Consider the following 16472-nt stretch of genomic DNA (forward strand, 5'->3'; position numbering starts at 1 on the left):
GTATTTTTTTAAATGTGTCTTTTGGTGTCCTCCATTTTCTGTGACTCCCTTGCCCCTGCGCGCAGGCCTTGGAGACCCCTCTGCACATCGCCGCCAGGGTGAAAGAGGGGGAGAAGGTGGCGGACATGCTTCTCAAGAGTGGGGCGGATGTCAACGCTGAACAAGAGGTCCGGTTCTCTCTATAATACACACAAATAACGCCACACAAAAAATATACTGACACTGTGCAAATACAGACAAAAGAAGAACTTTAGAATTTTTGAATAATGCTTTCCTTAAAGTATTAATGTAATGCTCTCTCTATCATATCTCAAAGGTGTCAAATGTTTTAATTATTTGTTACACCCTTTAAAAACCAAATGAATATTTGATTGAAGGGCTCATGTGCGGCGATCCACATTTGGTCCCCAGGTCACTACTTCAATAGCCCTGTAGTGTCTGACATTTCCAACTAACCACGTTCTTCAAAGATGTAGTTACCTAATATCCAAGACTCACAGAAGATAATGCCATTCTACTCCCTGTGTGTCCTCTGTGTCAAAATGGCTCCTGGCTCATTTGCTTCTGATGATTGAAGTTAATCTGGTCACTCAGAATGTTCCGGTCACTGTTTCTCAGAACGGCGAGACGGCCATGCATGTTGCGGCACGCCACGGCGGTCTGCAGATGATAAGGGCTCTGATGGAGGACGGAGGGGACCTCACCTGCCGTTCCAAGGTACCGTCATGAAAGACCACCTTTTTGTGCCATTCCAAGGTACCTGTCATGAAAGGCCACCATTTTGTGCCATTCCACAGTTAAGGCTGTACTCCCACAGGTCGCACAGCTGTCCTTATTGGCCTGTTGTCTAACAGAAACATATCCCCCGCTCCTGTTCATAGGCTGGTGAGAACCCTCTGCACATTGCGGTGCGACACTGCCACGCCCACGTCGTGCAGGAGATCATCTCTGACCTGGCCAATAGGAAGTGCCGGAAGGAGGCCGAGCTCTGTGTCAGCCAGGAGAACCAGGTGAGCCAAGCCTCACAGACCCATGGAGGGCCAGTGTTGTAAAGTAGATCTCCACAATGTCAGTGACTACACTAGCAGTCTGAAGTAATTACTCTACAAAAGATAACTACACTAGCCAATAATGGGCGGCAATAATTCTGAAACCAGTTCTTTGGGGAAAATATATTTTCATTTGACAACTGTACGACCATTGAATCATTAATAAAGCACACTACTTTACACATGATGGAAAATAAAGCTTATGTCAATAACTATTTTTTTTTTAGCTATTTTTATGCATAGTTTTGCGAGGGTGCCAATAATTCTGGACTCTGCTGTACATTCCTGAATTTGATTATGATTTCATCCACTATGCAGATTAATAAATTGGTGCTATATCCCTTTACCATAATGGTGGGTTCACACCTCCCTCATGTGTCAGATAAAATACATGGTGCTCCTTTAGTGACACATTCCATGCAGTTTTCTCTAAAGACCTCCCAGAATGCTCCCTGATACCCACAGTTGTAGTTCGGCGTGAAGATTCTCAGCGGTATTAAAGTCTCAGCTAATTACCCCGGCTCTCAAAATATTGACCCTGTGACAAATGGAATTATCCTGTTATCCTACGTACCTAAAGTCGTCTGCCTACACTAATCTCAGCCTACGTGCGTAATCCTTTGTGGGTTTATTATTTTCGATTCTCGGTGTAGTTGCTGACCACCAGGTTTACCACATCCCGGGAGAACTGTTCCGAGCAGGGGAATATGCCTGTTCCTTTTTTTCAGTGATAATTTTACTTTTAAATGAGTGTCTCTGTAGACACAGGAATGGTGGGGCCCCCATGTGGAGGTAAATTGTAATGGCGGCCGTGATAATAGGAGTCGGAAAGGCCTGACCAAGCAAGATTGCGGTAGAAAATAAATGGGCTGGATGTCTGTTGACTCAACATTTCTCTGAGGAACACATGCACATTCTTCGCACCTGGAGCCGGAGACTTCCTCCAGAAACTGGGCCACTGCAGCGTTTTAGAAAAATCACCTTGCAAGAAAGTAAGCCTGCTTAATCTCAGGGGGATGTTCATTTTGTTTATCCTCGTCCACCTCTTAAATAACCCCTTAAATAATCTCTGCCATTAAAAATATGAGCAATCCTTTACTCTTAAATGCAATTTGGCTCTGGTCTGCGCTGTGCTGTTACAGTAAGCCTGTGTGTGGTGTTTTTCCGTGGAGAACTTTTGGGAGTGTTTGGATCGTTCTCCGTACCTCTGGCTGTAGAAGGGTGAGACGTCCCTGCACCTGGCAGCAGGGCTCAAGCAGGAAGTGACCCACTCCGAGGGAGAGGACGTCCGCATTATCAAGATGCTCATGGAATACGGGGCCGACATCACCGCGGCGACCAAAGAGGTGCGGGGCGAGGGCGGGGCTTTGAAGGACTGAACTGGGTAACTTTAAATAACTGTTGCATGGTGACACTCTCGTGCACTGATGCTGTTTGTGAACGTGTGTACGTCTTATGTCCTGCGCCCTGGGTCTTCGGCCGGTCGCTGTGCAGTCAGGGGAGACACCTCTCCATTACTGCACCAGGGTGGGCAACACCGACGTGCTGCAGGAGATGCTGAGCTCTGTCTTGCCCGGCCGGCTGCAGCAGGCCGTCAACAAGCACGCCAAGGTACTGGCAACCGCACGGCAGTCACAATCATAACCTTCATTACCGTAATCGTTCATGGCACATTTCATCCCTTTCGAGTATCTCCAGGCTCTGTTTTATGGACGATGTGAGGCGAGGAGTCGATTCTGTCCGTAGTAATGGGTCGGCCCCACTTGAGTGGTCCCTCCACGGCAGCCATTTTACATCAGAACACTCACCAAAATACTGAAGCAGAGAGGGAGGAATTTGTCAGATAGTCGAAATGGGGGATGATTGGAAATATACCCAAGGCAACCCCTGGGTCTGTGCAGTAACAGCTACAGGTTGTTTAATGACCACAGTGAGTTCAACCTTGGTTCAGCTTCTCATCTGAGAGACATGGTGGAAGGGGTTTAGGAGTGTGGTAAAGAGGTCTCCATAGGGTGTAACTTGCTCTGTTTTTCACTGGCCCAGTGGCCCAGAAGCAATGCCAGACAACAAACAGCTCCCAATGTAGACAAAATATGATCAGGCAGGAAATCAGGAAGTGTAAAAAATGCTTTATGTTTTCTGGCCAACGCTGCCCACGCTGATGTTGGCTGTTTTGTTTTGTGGGTGCGCTGCCAGAACGGCTGGTCACCCTTGCTGCTGGCAGCGGAGAGGGGTCACACTGAGGTTGTGCGGATCCTGCTGCAGAACCACGCCAGGGTGGACGTTTTCGACGAGGTGAGGCCTAGGAAGAATCCTCCTTTCTCAGGAGATTTCTCTGCAATACCAACAGACTGGCAGTGTGGCATGGTGTTTATAGCAGAGGTGAAAAAAAAATCCAGGTTCACAGAGTAAAAGCCCTCCCAGTGTATTGCTGCAGTCACCTAGATTTGGTCATTAGCATAATTATTCACCTGAGTTAATGAGTGGAAGAAACATATGGATGGTTGGACTTTCTGACTCCTGGATTTTTTCACCTTTGCTGTTTAGGGAATTAACCTTGTGACTACATATGTCTGAAAAGATGTTCAAAAAAGAAAGGTGCTTTGTTGGTCAGAGTTCATACCAATGTACATCGCAGTCAGAGTTTATCAGGTCCTTTGCTACCTATTTTACCATCTGTGCTTATGACCATTGCTGCAATGAACAGCAGTGATTGTGTTTCTGTTGATATTTGACCTGTTGAACAGGGAGAGCGAGCACAGACATTGCCTGACTTGTGCAGGTTCATCAATGATGACACATTTTGCCTGGCTTTAAAAAGCAGAATTGTATTTCCACAAACATTTGACCATTTTAACTGAGAGAGCTCTCATAGAGGTCACAGTATTTCTGGGTACAATTACCTGATCTGGTAGAACTGCAGGTGTGACTGTGGCAGTTATTGCACAGCTGGGACACGGTTACCCCTGGTTTTCCCCTCTCCTGCGTCCAGCACGGCAAGGCTGCCCTCCACCTGGCCGCAGAGAACGGACACGAGATGATCGCTGACATCCTGCTGTCCCACAAGGCCTTTGTGAACGCCAAGACCAAGCTGGGCATGACCCCCCTGCACCTGGGGGCCCAGAACGGCTCCACCCGGCTGGTGAGGCTGTTGGTGGAGACGCACATGGCCAGCATCGACGCGCTCTCCCTGGTGAGCCCCGCAGAGCGCCATGCCACCTGCGCGTAGCTAACGCAACCCGACCGCGCGTCCCAGCTGTTTCATTGGCCGCGGCTGTGCCGCGCTCCACCAGCGGGCTAATAACATCGTGCTCTGATAGCGGTCCGAAGCTGTCCCCATATGTGCTCACTGCGAATGCCCTTTCCAAGCCGTTTACCACCGTGAGCAAATGTTTGTGGTAAACAAGACCGCATTCAATTTTTAATGCATGCATGTTTATTGACTGATATTTACTGTGCATGGCTTTGACCTCATGGTAAGTGAACACAATGTCAATGTGTGCTTTCATAAAACATCTAAAATAGGACCTTATAAATTAGAAGACGGGGAAGCAGCCGCTTCCACCAGAAGTTAACGTCTGTTCAATGGAATGTGCTTTATGATTATAGCTGCTTATTCACTGTCTCAGACACTAAAACACTTTGATGGATTTGAATTGGACCAATACTACTAGAGAAAATGACAAATTACTGTATGAACTGAACTGGATCGCGTACAAGATTTTTTATGAAAACGGATCAAATTATACTCTACACAGACGCACAAAACCGAAGTTGATCTGGAAGTAATTTTTTATTTATTCATCATGAAACATGTGAGCTAACTTGGTGTTCAGAACACGGTGAGTTTACGTTAACTGAAATACCTTATAAGTAGTTTTGTGTTTACTACTGCAGCATGCTTCATCTTCATCTTTACTTCAGGATAATGCAGAAAAACATATCTTCTCCTTTGGTTCTTATTGTAGTGCAGTTCAGTTCACGTTTGGCTCATGGAGGTATGTACATGACCTTGTTGGGAGATAATGAGACGCTTGCCTGTGTCCCCCTCAGAGTAAGCAGACGCCCCTGCACTTGGCTGCCACCAGCGGACAGCTGGAGGTGTGCAGCAGCCTCCTGACCATGGGGGCCGACATCAACGCAGCGGACATCGTGAGTCTCCGCCGTGCCGCCTGTTTCCTGGGGGACTCTGCTGCCTTGCGTGTGACCTGCCTCGCCCATCTCTCTCTCTCTCTCTCTCTCTCTCTCTCTCTGTGGATGTCTATGTCTGTCCATCCTGTCTACAACTGCCTGCCGTCTGTCTGTCCGTATGGTCCTGCAGCACGGCCAGACCCCGCTCCACCTGGCGGCGGAAAACGACCACTCGGAGGTGGTGACGCTCTTCCTGAAGCACCGGCCGGAGCTGGCCTCCTTGGCCAACATGGAGGGGGCCACCTGCACCCACATCGCCGCCTCCAAGGGCAGCGTGGCCGTCATCAAGGAGCTACTCAAGTTCAACAAGGGAGGCATGATCTTGGCACACAACAAGGTCAGACCAGATCTTTTGGGGAAATTTGGGGAACTTTTCTACTCAAGATTTTAGTGTATATTGTAGCTTTCTTTTATTTTGTTCTTGCTCCAGACAAACAACTCCTGCCCGCTGCACCTGGCAGCCACTGGGGGCCACACTGAGGTGGTGAAGGTCCTGCTGGAGGCAGGAGCTTCAGCGGCCGAGGAGAACGCGGTGAGTGACCGGGAGAGAGAGGTGAGTGAGGGGGAGAGTGAGGGGGAGAGGGGGGGTGACACGGATGCGGACATCTGCTGGATTCACCACACTGCTGAGCATACACACACTGGACAGGTTCTGCTCTACCGCCGTTTCAGCTGCAGCATCACAGTATATCACAGCAGACAGATGTGGAGCACACATAATTTACAGACTTAACTCTAGAAGTTGCAAGGTACTGTACAATGCTGTTTAAATTATTCTATTTTGTCAGTATAATTTCATACCTGTTGTGTTCCTCAGAGCCCTACAGTGTCCTGATAGTACTCTGCTGTGTTAAAAGGGTGATATTGTGGCATTCATAAAGTATGTTTCATGTTTTTGTGACTCCAGGAAGGCATGACGGCCATTCATTTAGCAGCGAAGAATGGGCACACACACATCCTGGACGTGCTTAAAGGCAGCATCTCCTTAAAAACCAGCAGCACAAAGGTTATTATCACTATTATCACAGACACAAATCACAGCTTATAAACAGAAATGCTGTTGCATGTCTTATCACAGACTTTTGTAAATTCAGTGTGATTATCTTTTAAATTCAATGTGATTATCTTGTTGTTATAGAGCTGTTTGTTACCTTTGTTAGTGAGTGATTTGTATCTTTCCATGCATGTGATGTGCTGTGTTTGTGTGTATGTATGGCTGTGTGCGTCTGTGTTTGCTGTGAATGCGTTATCACAGACAGGCCTGACTGCACTCCACGTGGCAGCCTGTTTTGGGCAGGTGGACTTTGTGAGGGAGATGCTCACCAGGGTGCCAGCCACCTTGCGCAGCGAGGCCCAGAGTGGCAGCGGCTGGGAAGGGGCCCCTGGGCGCCAGCAGCCCCTGGAGGTGCCAGCACGCTCACCCCAAAACATGAGCCCAGCATGTGATGTGTTTGTTACATGTGAATAATGTTTCTGTGTGTGCGTGTGTGTGTGTGTCTTTCTGCATTTGTATATGTGTGTGCACACATGTCTGTGTTTCTTTCTGTGTTTCTTTCTGTGCGTGTGTGTGTGTGTGTGTGTGCTTGTGTATCTGGGTGTGTGTGTTTCTGTGTCTGTGTGTGCGTGTGTGTGTGTGCGTGTGTGTGTGTGTGTGGGTGTGGGTGCGTGTCTTTCTGCATATGTTTCTGTGTGTGTGTGTGTGTGTGTGTGTGTGTGCTTGTGTATCTGGGTGTGTGTGTTTCTGTGTCTGTGTGTGCGTGTGTGTGTGTGTGTGTGTGTGTGTGTGTGTGTGGGTGTGGGTGCGTGTCTTTCTGCATATGTTTCTGTGTGTGTGTGTGTGTGTGTGTGTGTGTTGCTGTGTGTGTGTGTGTGTACTCTCCCTCAGTCAGGATACACTCCTCTCCACCTGGCTGCACGGTCAGGCCATGAGAGCCTAGTGAGGCTGCTGCTGAACTCCCCTGGTGTTCAGGCCGATGCTGAGACTGACGTACAGGCAGGTCCTCTTCAGCACTGCACACTACAGCCACCATTAACATCACTGCACACTACAGCCAGCATTCACATCACTGCACACTACAGACGCCATTGACACCTCTACATTCAGCCTATTTCAGAGTGAGCACATACCTTCCATTTTCCTCTTCTTTAACATATGCATGTGTGTGCATATGATGACAGTAGGAATGCTGTTTGGAGCAGTAGTCAAAAATCCCTCAAAATCTTTTCAATCCTAAGTATTAAACCAGGGGTGCCAATAATTGTGGAACCTGTTTTTAGGGGAAATATTCAAAAAACTTTAATTGATTCCATTGAATCATTAATAAAGCACAATACTTTACACATGTTGGATTCATGTTAGTTTACAGCATTGTTTGTTCATATTTATCAAGGGTGCCAATAATTCTGGTGCTGTGGCAGCTGTGTCCTGTTTGCTTTAATTATCCAAGTAAATTGAATTGATTGGACAATTGATTTAGAAAGGTACACACCTGTGTATATAAGGTACTACAATTCGCATGGCATGTCAGGACAAAAACCAGGCCATGAAGTCCAAGTCTCTGTAGACCTCCTCTATAAAATTGCGGTGAGGCATGAGCAGGGCAAGGGTATAAAACCATTTCTGAAGCTTTGAGTGTTCCCAGGAACACTGTGGCCTCAATAGTTGTGAAGTGGAATAAGTTTGGAACCACCAGGACTCTTCCTGCAGTTGGCTGTCTGGCCAAACTGAGTTACCGGGAAAGAAGGGCGTTGGTCATGGAGGTGACCAAGAACCCAACAATCACTCTAACACAGCTTCGGAAATTCTCTGCAGAGATGGGAGACCATCTCAGCAGCACTCCATCAGGCCTTGATGGTAGAGCTAGATGGAAGCAACTCTTGAGGAAAAGTCATATGACAGCCTGCTTGGAGTCACAACAATGACCCAAAGCATACAGGCAAGACAACACTGGAGTGGCTTCTGACTGTCCTTGAGTGGCCCACCCAAAGCCCAGACTTAAACCCCATAGAACATAGACCTGAAGATGGCAGTTCACCAACCCTTCCCATCCAATCTGTCAGCACTTGATAGTATCTGCCAGGAAGAATAGGATAAACTACCCAAATCCATGGGTGCAAAGCTTGTAGAGACATACCCAAGAAGACTTGGGTAGAATGTGGGCATAGACATTTGTATGCAAACAAACTACCACATCAAGGCCTAAAATTCTGCTAGTTTACAATAAAAGCTGTAATTGCTGTTAAAGGGGCCTCTGCAAAGTACTGAATTAAGGGTTTGAATACTTATTTCAGTTTTGGATTTTTAATTTGCAAATGTTTCTAAAAACATGTTTTCGCTTTGTCATTATGGGTCATTGAGTGTAGATTGATTGGCAAAAATGTCAATTTTATCATTTAAACTTAAATCTACAACACAGAGTGTGCAAAAAGTGAAGGGGTCTGGATATTTTCTGACGCCACTGTATGTTATGACTAGACCTCCACTTACTACTCTGGTTCTCAAAGTGTCCGTATTTCATGTTTAACACAGTGTTTATACCAAAGGGCTTTGGGATCTCAATACATTTTTTTGCATGGTGGTGACGTTACTGCCCAAGTGAACACCGACGTTCTACACTCTGAACTGAGAGTTGCTCCAATGGACCTATATCACTTAGGATTACCTTTCCCCAAACCCCCCTGGACTGAGTTGAGAACTTTTTTTTTGTGTGTAATTTTTTAAAAAGTGAGTGAAACAAATAGGGGGAAAAAAGGAACAGGTGAGCCTTGAGCTGTCTTTTCAGTATATGAGGCTGCTCTCTTAATGATTTTTTCCTCCCCTGATTCATTAGAAAACACACAGGCACGAGATTACCACGCGACCCTTTTGACACGACTGTCTGCCCCCAGGGTGCTATTGAGGGCCAGAACATAGCCGACTGCTTAGGGAGGGCGGTCTGAGTGACACTGTCTCCGTAGCAGCCTGTAGGATTGACAGCGTCTCCTCCCCAGGGCTCCACCCCGCTCCACCTGGCGGCGCAGAGCGGGCACACGGCCGTGGTGGGGCTCCTGCTCAGTCGCTCCAGCTCTCTCCTGCACCTGAAGGACCGCAGCGGACGCACCTGCCTGCACCTGGCCGCGGCCAACGGCCACATCGCCATGGCCCGGGTCCTGCTGGGCCAGGGGGCCGACATCAACCACACCGACAAGGTGAGGAAGCACAGCGTGAGCGGGGTTTAGCCTCCAACCCCCTGCTGCTGACATATAACAGGGTCACTACAGTGCTTATTTTATTGCAGTTTGCAGCCGTAGAAGTCTGTGGTCTGTGTTCGCGGATTAGTAAGGAGACCATAATTGGCGATTCATGTTCACTTTACAAGCTGGGGCTTCAGGTTGCTTGGCTGTGATTTGCTGAGCAGAAGTTTGAATGTGTGGCTTTGACAAAAGGGAAAATGAGCGAGAAACATAGAGCCACCAGACCTGGGTCAGAAACATAATTGTTTTGGGTTCAAATACTTGCTTTGTTTTGAGCTTTGAGCTTGTCTGGTGTATTGGAACCTATGAAATGCTCTCAAAAAGTATTGAGCACAGAAAAGTGTATGAATCCAAAACAATTACCTATTTGACCCTGGCCTGGCAGCCATGTTGGTAGAAAAGAAAAAGTTCTACTGGACAAGTGCCAGTAGAACACCCTCAGACTCACAGCCAGACTTGGTGAGCTGCCCATGAGTGACTCATGCCCATGTCCACATGAGCCCACCTCCGTGGTGCCACCATGATGAACACGGAGTCTCCCTTCCAGAGCGTGTGGACTCCCCTGCACTACGCGGCCAAGTCCGGCTGCCTGGAGATGGTGCGCTTCCTGGTGGAGAGCGGGGCGGTGGTGGGCCAGGAGTGCCGGGACGGCCGGACGCCCATCCAGTACGCCGCGGAGGAGAACCACCAGAGCACCGTCAGCTTTCTGCTGCGGAGGAGCAACAACACCCTGCGACTGGTGGAGGACAGGAAGGTGAGACTGACCCAACACAACCTTAGTCTACATGAGCCAGGGCGGCCACACTGTAACTGGTGGAGGAGGGGAAGGTGAGACTGACCCAACACAACCTTAGTCTACATGAGTCAGGGCGGCCACACTGTGACTGGTGGAGGAGGGGAAGGTGAGACTGAACCAACACAACCTTAGTCGACATGAGTCAGGGCGGCCACACTGTGACTGGTGGAGAACAGGAAGGTGAGGCTAACCCAACACAACCTTAGTCTACATGAGTCAGGGGGCCACACTGTGACTGGTGGAGGAGAGGAAGGTGAGGCTAACCCAACACAACCTTAGTCCCCGTGAGTCAAGGCACCATAGCCACGGCACGGTGGTGTAGTGGTTAGCAGTGTTGCCTTGCTAGAAGGAGGTCCTGGGTTCAAATCCCAGAACGTCTCTGTGTGGAGTTTGTATGTTCTCCTCATGTTCATGTGGGTTTACTCTGGGTACTTCGGTTTCCTCCTACACTCAAAGACATATGTGTCAGGTTATGTTAGGTGTGCTCCTGACCAAGGCCCTGGAACTAGGGTTGGTCCCCAGGCGCTGCACTGTAGCTGCCCACTGCTCCCTTTCTTCCATCAGGCTCAATAAAGTGTATTGTAATATAATATGTAATATTTATAATATGTGTGTCAGGCCTTATAATCAACAACATGACATTTTTCATAGTTATTTCACAATTACTTATTCCTATCTGAAAAATTTTTCTGAAAAAAAAAATTTCTCTGCACAATCCTACACATTTGTTAAAGTGTGAACACAAGAGGGCAGTATAGGTACATTCTGGAAGGTAATTGCACCCTGTCCTATGGAATTTATCCAAGCTGGTCTCTTAGGTCATGTTTCCGTGGGTAAGACATGCAAAAGTCAATATAATTTTTTTAGGGAAACAATAAAGGTAAATTCACCTGAAGAGCTTATCCATTTTTTATATTTCCAAACTGTTTTTAAGCAGGCAAATTAACTAAGATACTACATAATGAATCTCTCCAGTACGTATGGTTGTGATCAGAAGAGTAATTTAATGATTTTGTTTGCTACTTGAATAGTTCCGTAATTTACATGTGCAGAAAACATCGATTCACATCTAGTGAACAACTGGAAATTGTATCATTTCATTGACATCTGCATTTTCATGTAATTGGCACTAATATCATCATTGTACTTAAAACTGTCTGTTTTCAGTATAGTATATATAAGACATGGAAGACTAGGTAAAGGCATAGTATTCAGGATTTTCACTTCCAAAATATTATAATACAAACATGCTCATTACTATGAAACACTGACAACCTGTGTCTATTTTCACTTCTGCCAAATATTTTGCTCTACTTGTGTTTGTTATTAAAAAAATGCACTGTATCTGAAAATAATGTGTCTAATACACTCAACTCATATGCATATGATCCTATAGAAGGAGGGCAAGAGGAGCTGTGTATGGATTGGCTACTACAGTGTTGAGCCGGGTGCATGAGAGATTAGCCTTGGCGACTAATTATTAACCAAATGGATGGCTAGCGTTTGGTAACATTGCAGTAGGTAGCTGCCATTAAATTCAGTTTTGTACATTACAGTACAGTTTTGCCGGCTTATTTCCTGACTGGGCAGGGAGCTCATGCCTAGACTTCCAGACTTTCAGAAGACTCGAGATTTCTGATAAAAATAAAAGCATAAATGAATTGATATGTGGGTATGTGTGCTTATGTTACAGAATTGTGCTTCCTCCAGACAGGCTAGCTACAGCAGATTGAAATCCACTGGTGTAAGCAGTGGCTAGTATCACCACTAACAATGTTTAGCTAAATACAAACTTGAGTAACGTCAGTTACTTGAGTAAAGCTAGTTTAATGGATTGTGTGGAACGTGACTACTCAAATGTTTTACAGATCATATTCGACTGTGGTTTTCTTAGCTCATTTCACCATAGTCTGCAACTGCCAGAATCATGTTGGGAGTGTCGACAGGCGGAGTTGAGAATGTGGGCATAGACATTTGTATGCAAACAAACTACCACATCAAGGCCTAAAATTCTGCTAGTTTACACTAAAAACATGTATTTCAAACATGTTTTTTCAAAGAAAACACTGAAAGTGTGTAATGTAACCAAGATTAAATCAGCATTTCCCATTAGTCTGGTGGGTTCCATGTTTCTTTGTGTTTAACAGTTCATCTTCGACCTGATGGTGTGCGGCAAGCTGAACAGAAACTCGGTGATCGAGGAGTTTGTGCTGTACTCGGCCGCCCCGCTGGACACGGCGGTGAAGCTGTCGCGTGCGCTCGGCCTGGCCGCGCTGCGAGAGAAGGAGCGCTCCATGGACCTCCTGAACGCCGCACGCTACTGCGAGGCCATGGCGGCCGAGCTGCTGACCGCCGCCGCGGGGGGCAAGAGCGCAGGCCCCATCCTGCGGGCGCTGGACCAGCGAGGCGCCAGCGTGCTGGACTGCCTCATCGAGGGCCAGCAGAAGGCCGTGGTGGCCCACCCGGCCGTGCAGAAGTACCTGACGGAGGTGTGGTACGGCAGCCTGACGTGGGCGTCCTGGAAGATGGCCCTGCTCTTCTTCTGCCTGCTGCTGTGCCCACCCCTCTGGCTGGCTGTGTCCCTGCCCCTGCGCCACAACTTCAACACGGTCCCCATCGTCAAGTTCATGAGCCACCTGGTGTCGCACATCTTCCTCCTGGGCCTGTTCATCCTGAGCATCGTGTACCCGCCGGTCAACCCCGTGTACCTGGGCCGGCTGCTTCCGGGCTGGAGCGAGTGGCTGCTGCTGGCCTGGCTGTCGGGGATGCTGGTGTCGGAGCTGACCCAGCCGGGAGAGCGTACGGGCCTGGCCTGGATACGAGTCCTGGTCCTGGGCTTCTCGGCGGTGGGCTTCTTCTGCCACCTGCTGGCGTTCGGGTTCCCCGCGCCCGGCCGCCTGCACTGCCTGTTCGCCCGCAACATCTTCCTGGCGGTGGCCATGACACTGAGCTTCGTGCAGCTGCTGGAGTTCCTCACCTTCCACCACCTGTTCGGCCCCTGGGCCATCATAATCAGGGACCTGATGAAGGACCTGGGCCGCTTCGCCGTCATACTGGTCCTCTTCCACACCGCCTTCACCATGAACCTCTCCGCCGTCTACCAGCCCGTGTACCCGCCCGACCCGTCAGCCGGGGGCAACGGCACCGAAACGCAGACCCCGCTGGACATCTCCATCCAGCTCTTCTTCGCCCTCTTCGGCCTGATCGAGCCCGACTCCATGCCGCCCCTGGGGCGGTCTCCGCCGTTCGCCGGGGTTGTGACGCACGTGGTCTTCGGGATCTACCTGGTGGTGACGGTGATCGTCCTGGTCAACCTGCTGATCGCAATGATGAGTGACACGTACCAGCGCATCCAGGCGCAGTCCGACACCGAGTGGAAGTTCGGGAGGGCCGTGCTCATCCGGGACATGAACCGCAAGTCTGGCACCCCTTCCCCGTTCAACCTCTTCACCAACCTCTTCTTCTACGTCAAGATGCTCTGCAAACACGGAGGTACGTTCCCATCCATCACTGTTTGAGAACTGGCTTCTCCCTGGTTTGTCTGCTGTTAAATTAAATCGTTAGGGGTTATGAAAACTCAGTAAGGTCTCCAGACATACTCAAATGCCTGACTCTCAATAACATCTATTTTTATTTTACTGTTTACAGAAAGATGAAAGCCAATAGCTTTTTAAGTAGTTCCATGGAAATTCTCAATCTCTCCTTGCAAGTTAGCATTTGCAACTGTTGACCAAATAGCTGTAATGCATGCCCATTATATGTAATAATAGTGCTAATGACTGGTGTTCATAATCATGTAGGATAGTGCTAATGACTGGTTTTATAATCTTTGTTTATAAGAGAACAAGATACAATTCCTTATGTGTGACCTATTGAGCCGTGTACTGTATTTGATCCCTGTGTCAGGTCCAGATGTCACACATTGTCAGGGTCAGATTTAAGGGTGGGGAAGCCTGGTTCAGCTGAATGGTACAGACAGTACCAGGAATGGGGCCCATAGGGCATACCCACTGACACGCTGCTGTGACTCACTATGGCCCACAGGAAAGATCTGCTCTTCCGAGGCCAGGGACCTCATGTCCGAGGAGGAGGAAGTGGACGGGCTCTCAGACACTCGCTCCCTGGACGTGCTGGCACACACATCCGTGGGCTGGATGAGAAGCAACAAGAGAACTCAAATTCTCCCAGAAGGCAAGTGCAGCCCGGTGTTAATTACACCTTCCTCCTCAAATTAGCTCTAATGCAAAGAAATACATTAGCTTGACCTAGATCACACAATAGATTTGATTTAAAATAGTCAAACTGGGGTTTTCAAGAAGTCAGCTAGCTTTCTTGAGGGCTTCATGATCCACCTCCCCACACCACATTGAGGTCCTCACATTGGCAACAACCCTCCGGAAGGTAGAATTTGCCTCACTGCATGAAAGATGTGACCATCACAGCACATGAATAGTGCATTACAGTCAATAATGCATGTCAACAGACGTCTGAGGCCACCTATTTGAGTTCAGCTAATTTTGGGCCTAGATTGGTTTCATGTTGCATATTGGTTTATTCCCCCAGTCCGCAATCAGTTTGAAACCTTCTCCCAGTCTATAATCAGTTCTGACAGCACACCCTCCCACCCCTCTCCACCTCACTTTGCGATCAAGCTTCACACTGCCCTAGGTTGCCTGTGTGAGTGCATGGTGTCCAGTTCTAAATCTAGTTCTAAGTTCTAAATCTAGTACCCCTGCCCACAGGTGGCTTCAGGACCTCCAGGCAGAGTGGACAGGTGCGTGTGGAGCAGGTGACGGACTGGCAGGCAGTGGCCCTACGTTACCTGGCTTTGAGGGGACAGAGTGACGGCACACTTCTGGAGAGGGACACTGCCCCACACAGGGAAGCAGGCGTGGCTCAACCACCCTGCAGCCTCTCAAACGCCCTCTCCTAACCAGGCGGAGGGGGGTTTGTGTCCTGAACCACGGCCTCCTCACACTGTCCAATTCAGCAGCATCTCTCAGATGTACCTGGCCTTGTTGGTGTAACCATAGCTGTGGAACATATACCTTCACAAATTAAGTTTACAGTTTAAAGTTCATCTGAAGGCCATGAAGTATCTGTTTCAACATCTTCGAGGTCAACCCTTTTTTATAATTTACAACTCTTGTCTCCATCCAACTCAAGCCCTCAGCATATTTTTTTGTGAAGGCAGGACAGCTGAAGACTTCCAGGTCTGAGTATGACAGCAGAGGACTGCCGATATTCTAAGCACTGCCCATAGGCCGGAATGGGCCTATTTTAAAGCACTCTGGAATAACAAGGTAATGAATTTACACTGCCTGTCAGGCTTGCACAGTGTTAGGAGGATTATTTTGACAAAGTATTCCGTCACCGAATACTGAACTCCTGTTGGTAATGCACCTTTTGCAGGCACTCTTAATGAGTTCATCTTTATAGCTTGTACAAACTGACTTTCTCTTCGCTCAACACAACTACAAAGGCATGTTTAACATGGAAATACTTTACTGCCGACAGTTGCAATTTTTGACCTGGCATTGTACGATCAAATTCTTCTGTGTGATCATACGGAGACACCTTTTACTTTTTTTTTTCTTCCTACCACTTACTACTCTATTCTGTTCAGTATGATCTAAATTAACTCTGAGGCTAAAAGACCTCCACCAGACTGAGTGTAAATTCTGCACTTCCTGTGTAGGCTGGAAACAGAACAGATGCATGTGCAAATGTGGATCCATTTAGCTGGTGTTTAATTCTAGAGTCTGCCACTCTGCCTCTCACAAAACAAAGCTCCTTGCCAGCCTCATTTGACTGAACAAAGCCAGTCCAACACCAGTTAGATGTGCAAAATATACAGTATATCACTTTTGTATTTTTCTTTGTTTGGCAAACTTGCTTGGCCTGTGCTTTTCAGTGTGAAGTATGTTCTTTTGGTATACTGATATGCAGGTGTTATTTTGAGTTACAGCAAGTGTTAAAAACAGGCAAAAGAAGGCAGCAATCATAGCCTGGTCAAAGTGTTGTACTTGTGTTCTTGTGTACTTGTTAATCTTGAGAATAACCTTGCTTTCCTTGGAAAGCACTGCCTGTGTAAAATGCTGTTTTAGTCTCCTTTGTGTATGCGTAGGAATTAAGAAATAGAATAACAATATAACAATAAGTATAATATACTTCTTTTAAAAATTAAACCGGCCAAAACAGAT

General features: G+C 47.7%; 1 protein-coding gene across 1 annotated transcript in view; it reads left to right on the top strand.

Moving 5' to 3' along the window:
• Window positions 1–15202, top strand: part of trpn1 (transient receptor potential cation channel, subfamily N, member 1) — a 30979-nt gene extending 15777 nt beyond the window's left edge. Inside the window, exons 11-28 of the mRNA XM_061256032.1 lie at window positions 66–167; window positions 619–717; window positions 882–1010; window positions 2267–2395; window positions 2544–2660; window positions 3246–3344; window positions 4042–4242; window positions 5103–5201; window positions 5371–5577; window positions 5671–5772; window positions 6148–6246; window positions 6496–6645; window positions 7126–7233; window positions 9231–9428; window positions 10021–10227; window positions 12417–13761; window positions 14314–14460; window positions 15012–15202. Coding sequence (XP_061112016.1) covers window positions 66–167; window positions 619–717; window positions 882–1010; window positions 2267–2395; window positions 2544–2660; window positions 3246–3344; window positions 4042–4242; window positions 5103–5201; window positions 5371–5577; window positions 5671–5772; window positions 6148–6246; window positions 6496–6645; window positions 7126–7233; window positions 9231–9428; window positions 10021–10227; window positions 12417–13761; window positions 14314–14460; window positions 15012–15202 — 3729 coding nt within the window. The remainder of the gene's footprint in view (window positions 1–65; window positions 168–618; window positions 718–881; window positions 1011–2266; window positions 2396–2543; window positions 2661–3245; window positions 3345–4041; window positions 4243–5102; window positions 5202–5370; window positions 5578–5670; window positions 5773–6147; window positions 6247–6495; window positions 6646–7125; window positions 7234–9230; window positions 9429–10020; window positions 10228–12416; window positions 13762–14313; window positions 14461–15011) is intronic.
• Window positions 15203–16472: the final 1270 nt, after the last annotated feature.

This window comes from Conger conger, chromosome 9 (assembly GCF_963514075.1).
Source record: "Conger conger chromosome 9, fConCon1.1, whole genome shotgun sequence".
NCBI classification, from domain to species: Eukaryota; Metazoa; Chordata; class Actinopteri; order Anguilliformes; family Congridae; genus Conger; species Conger conger.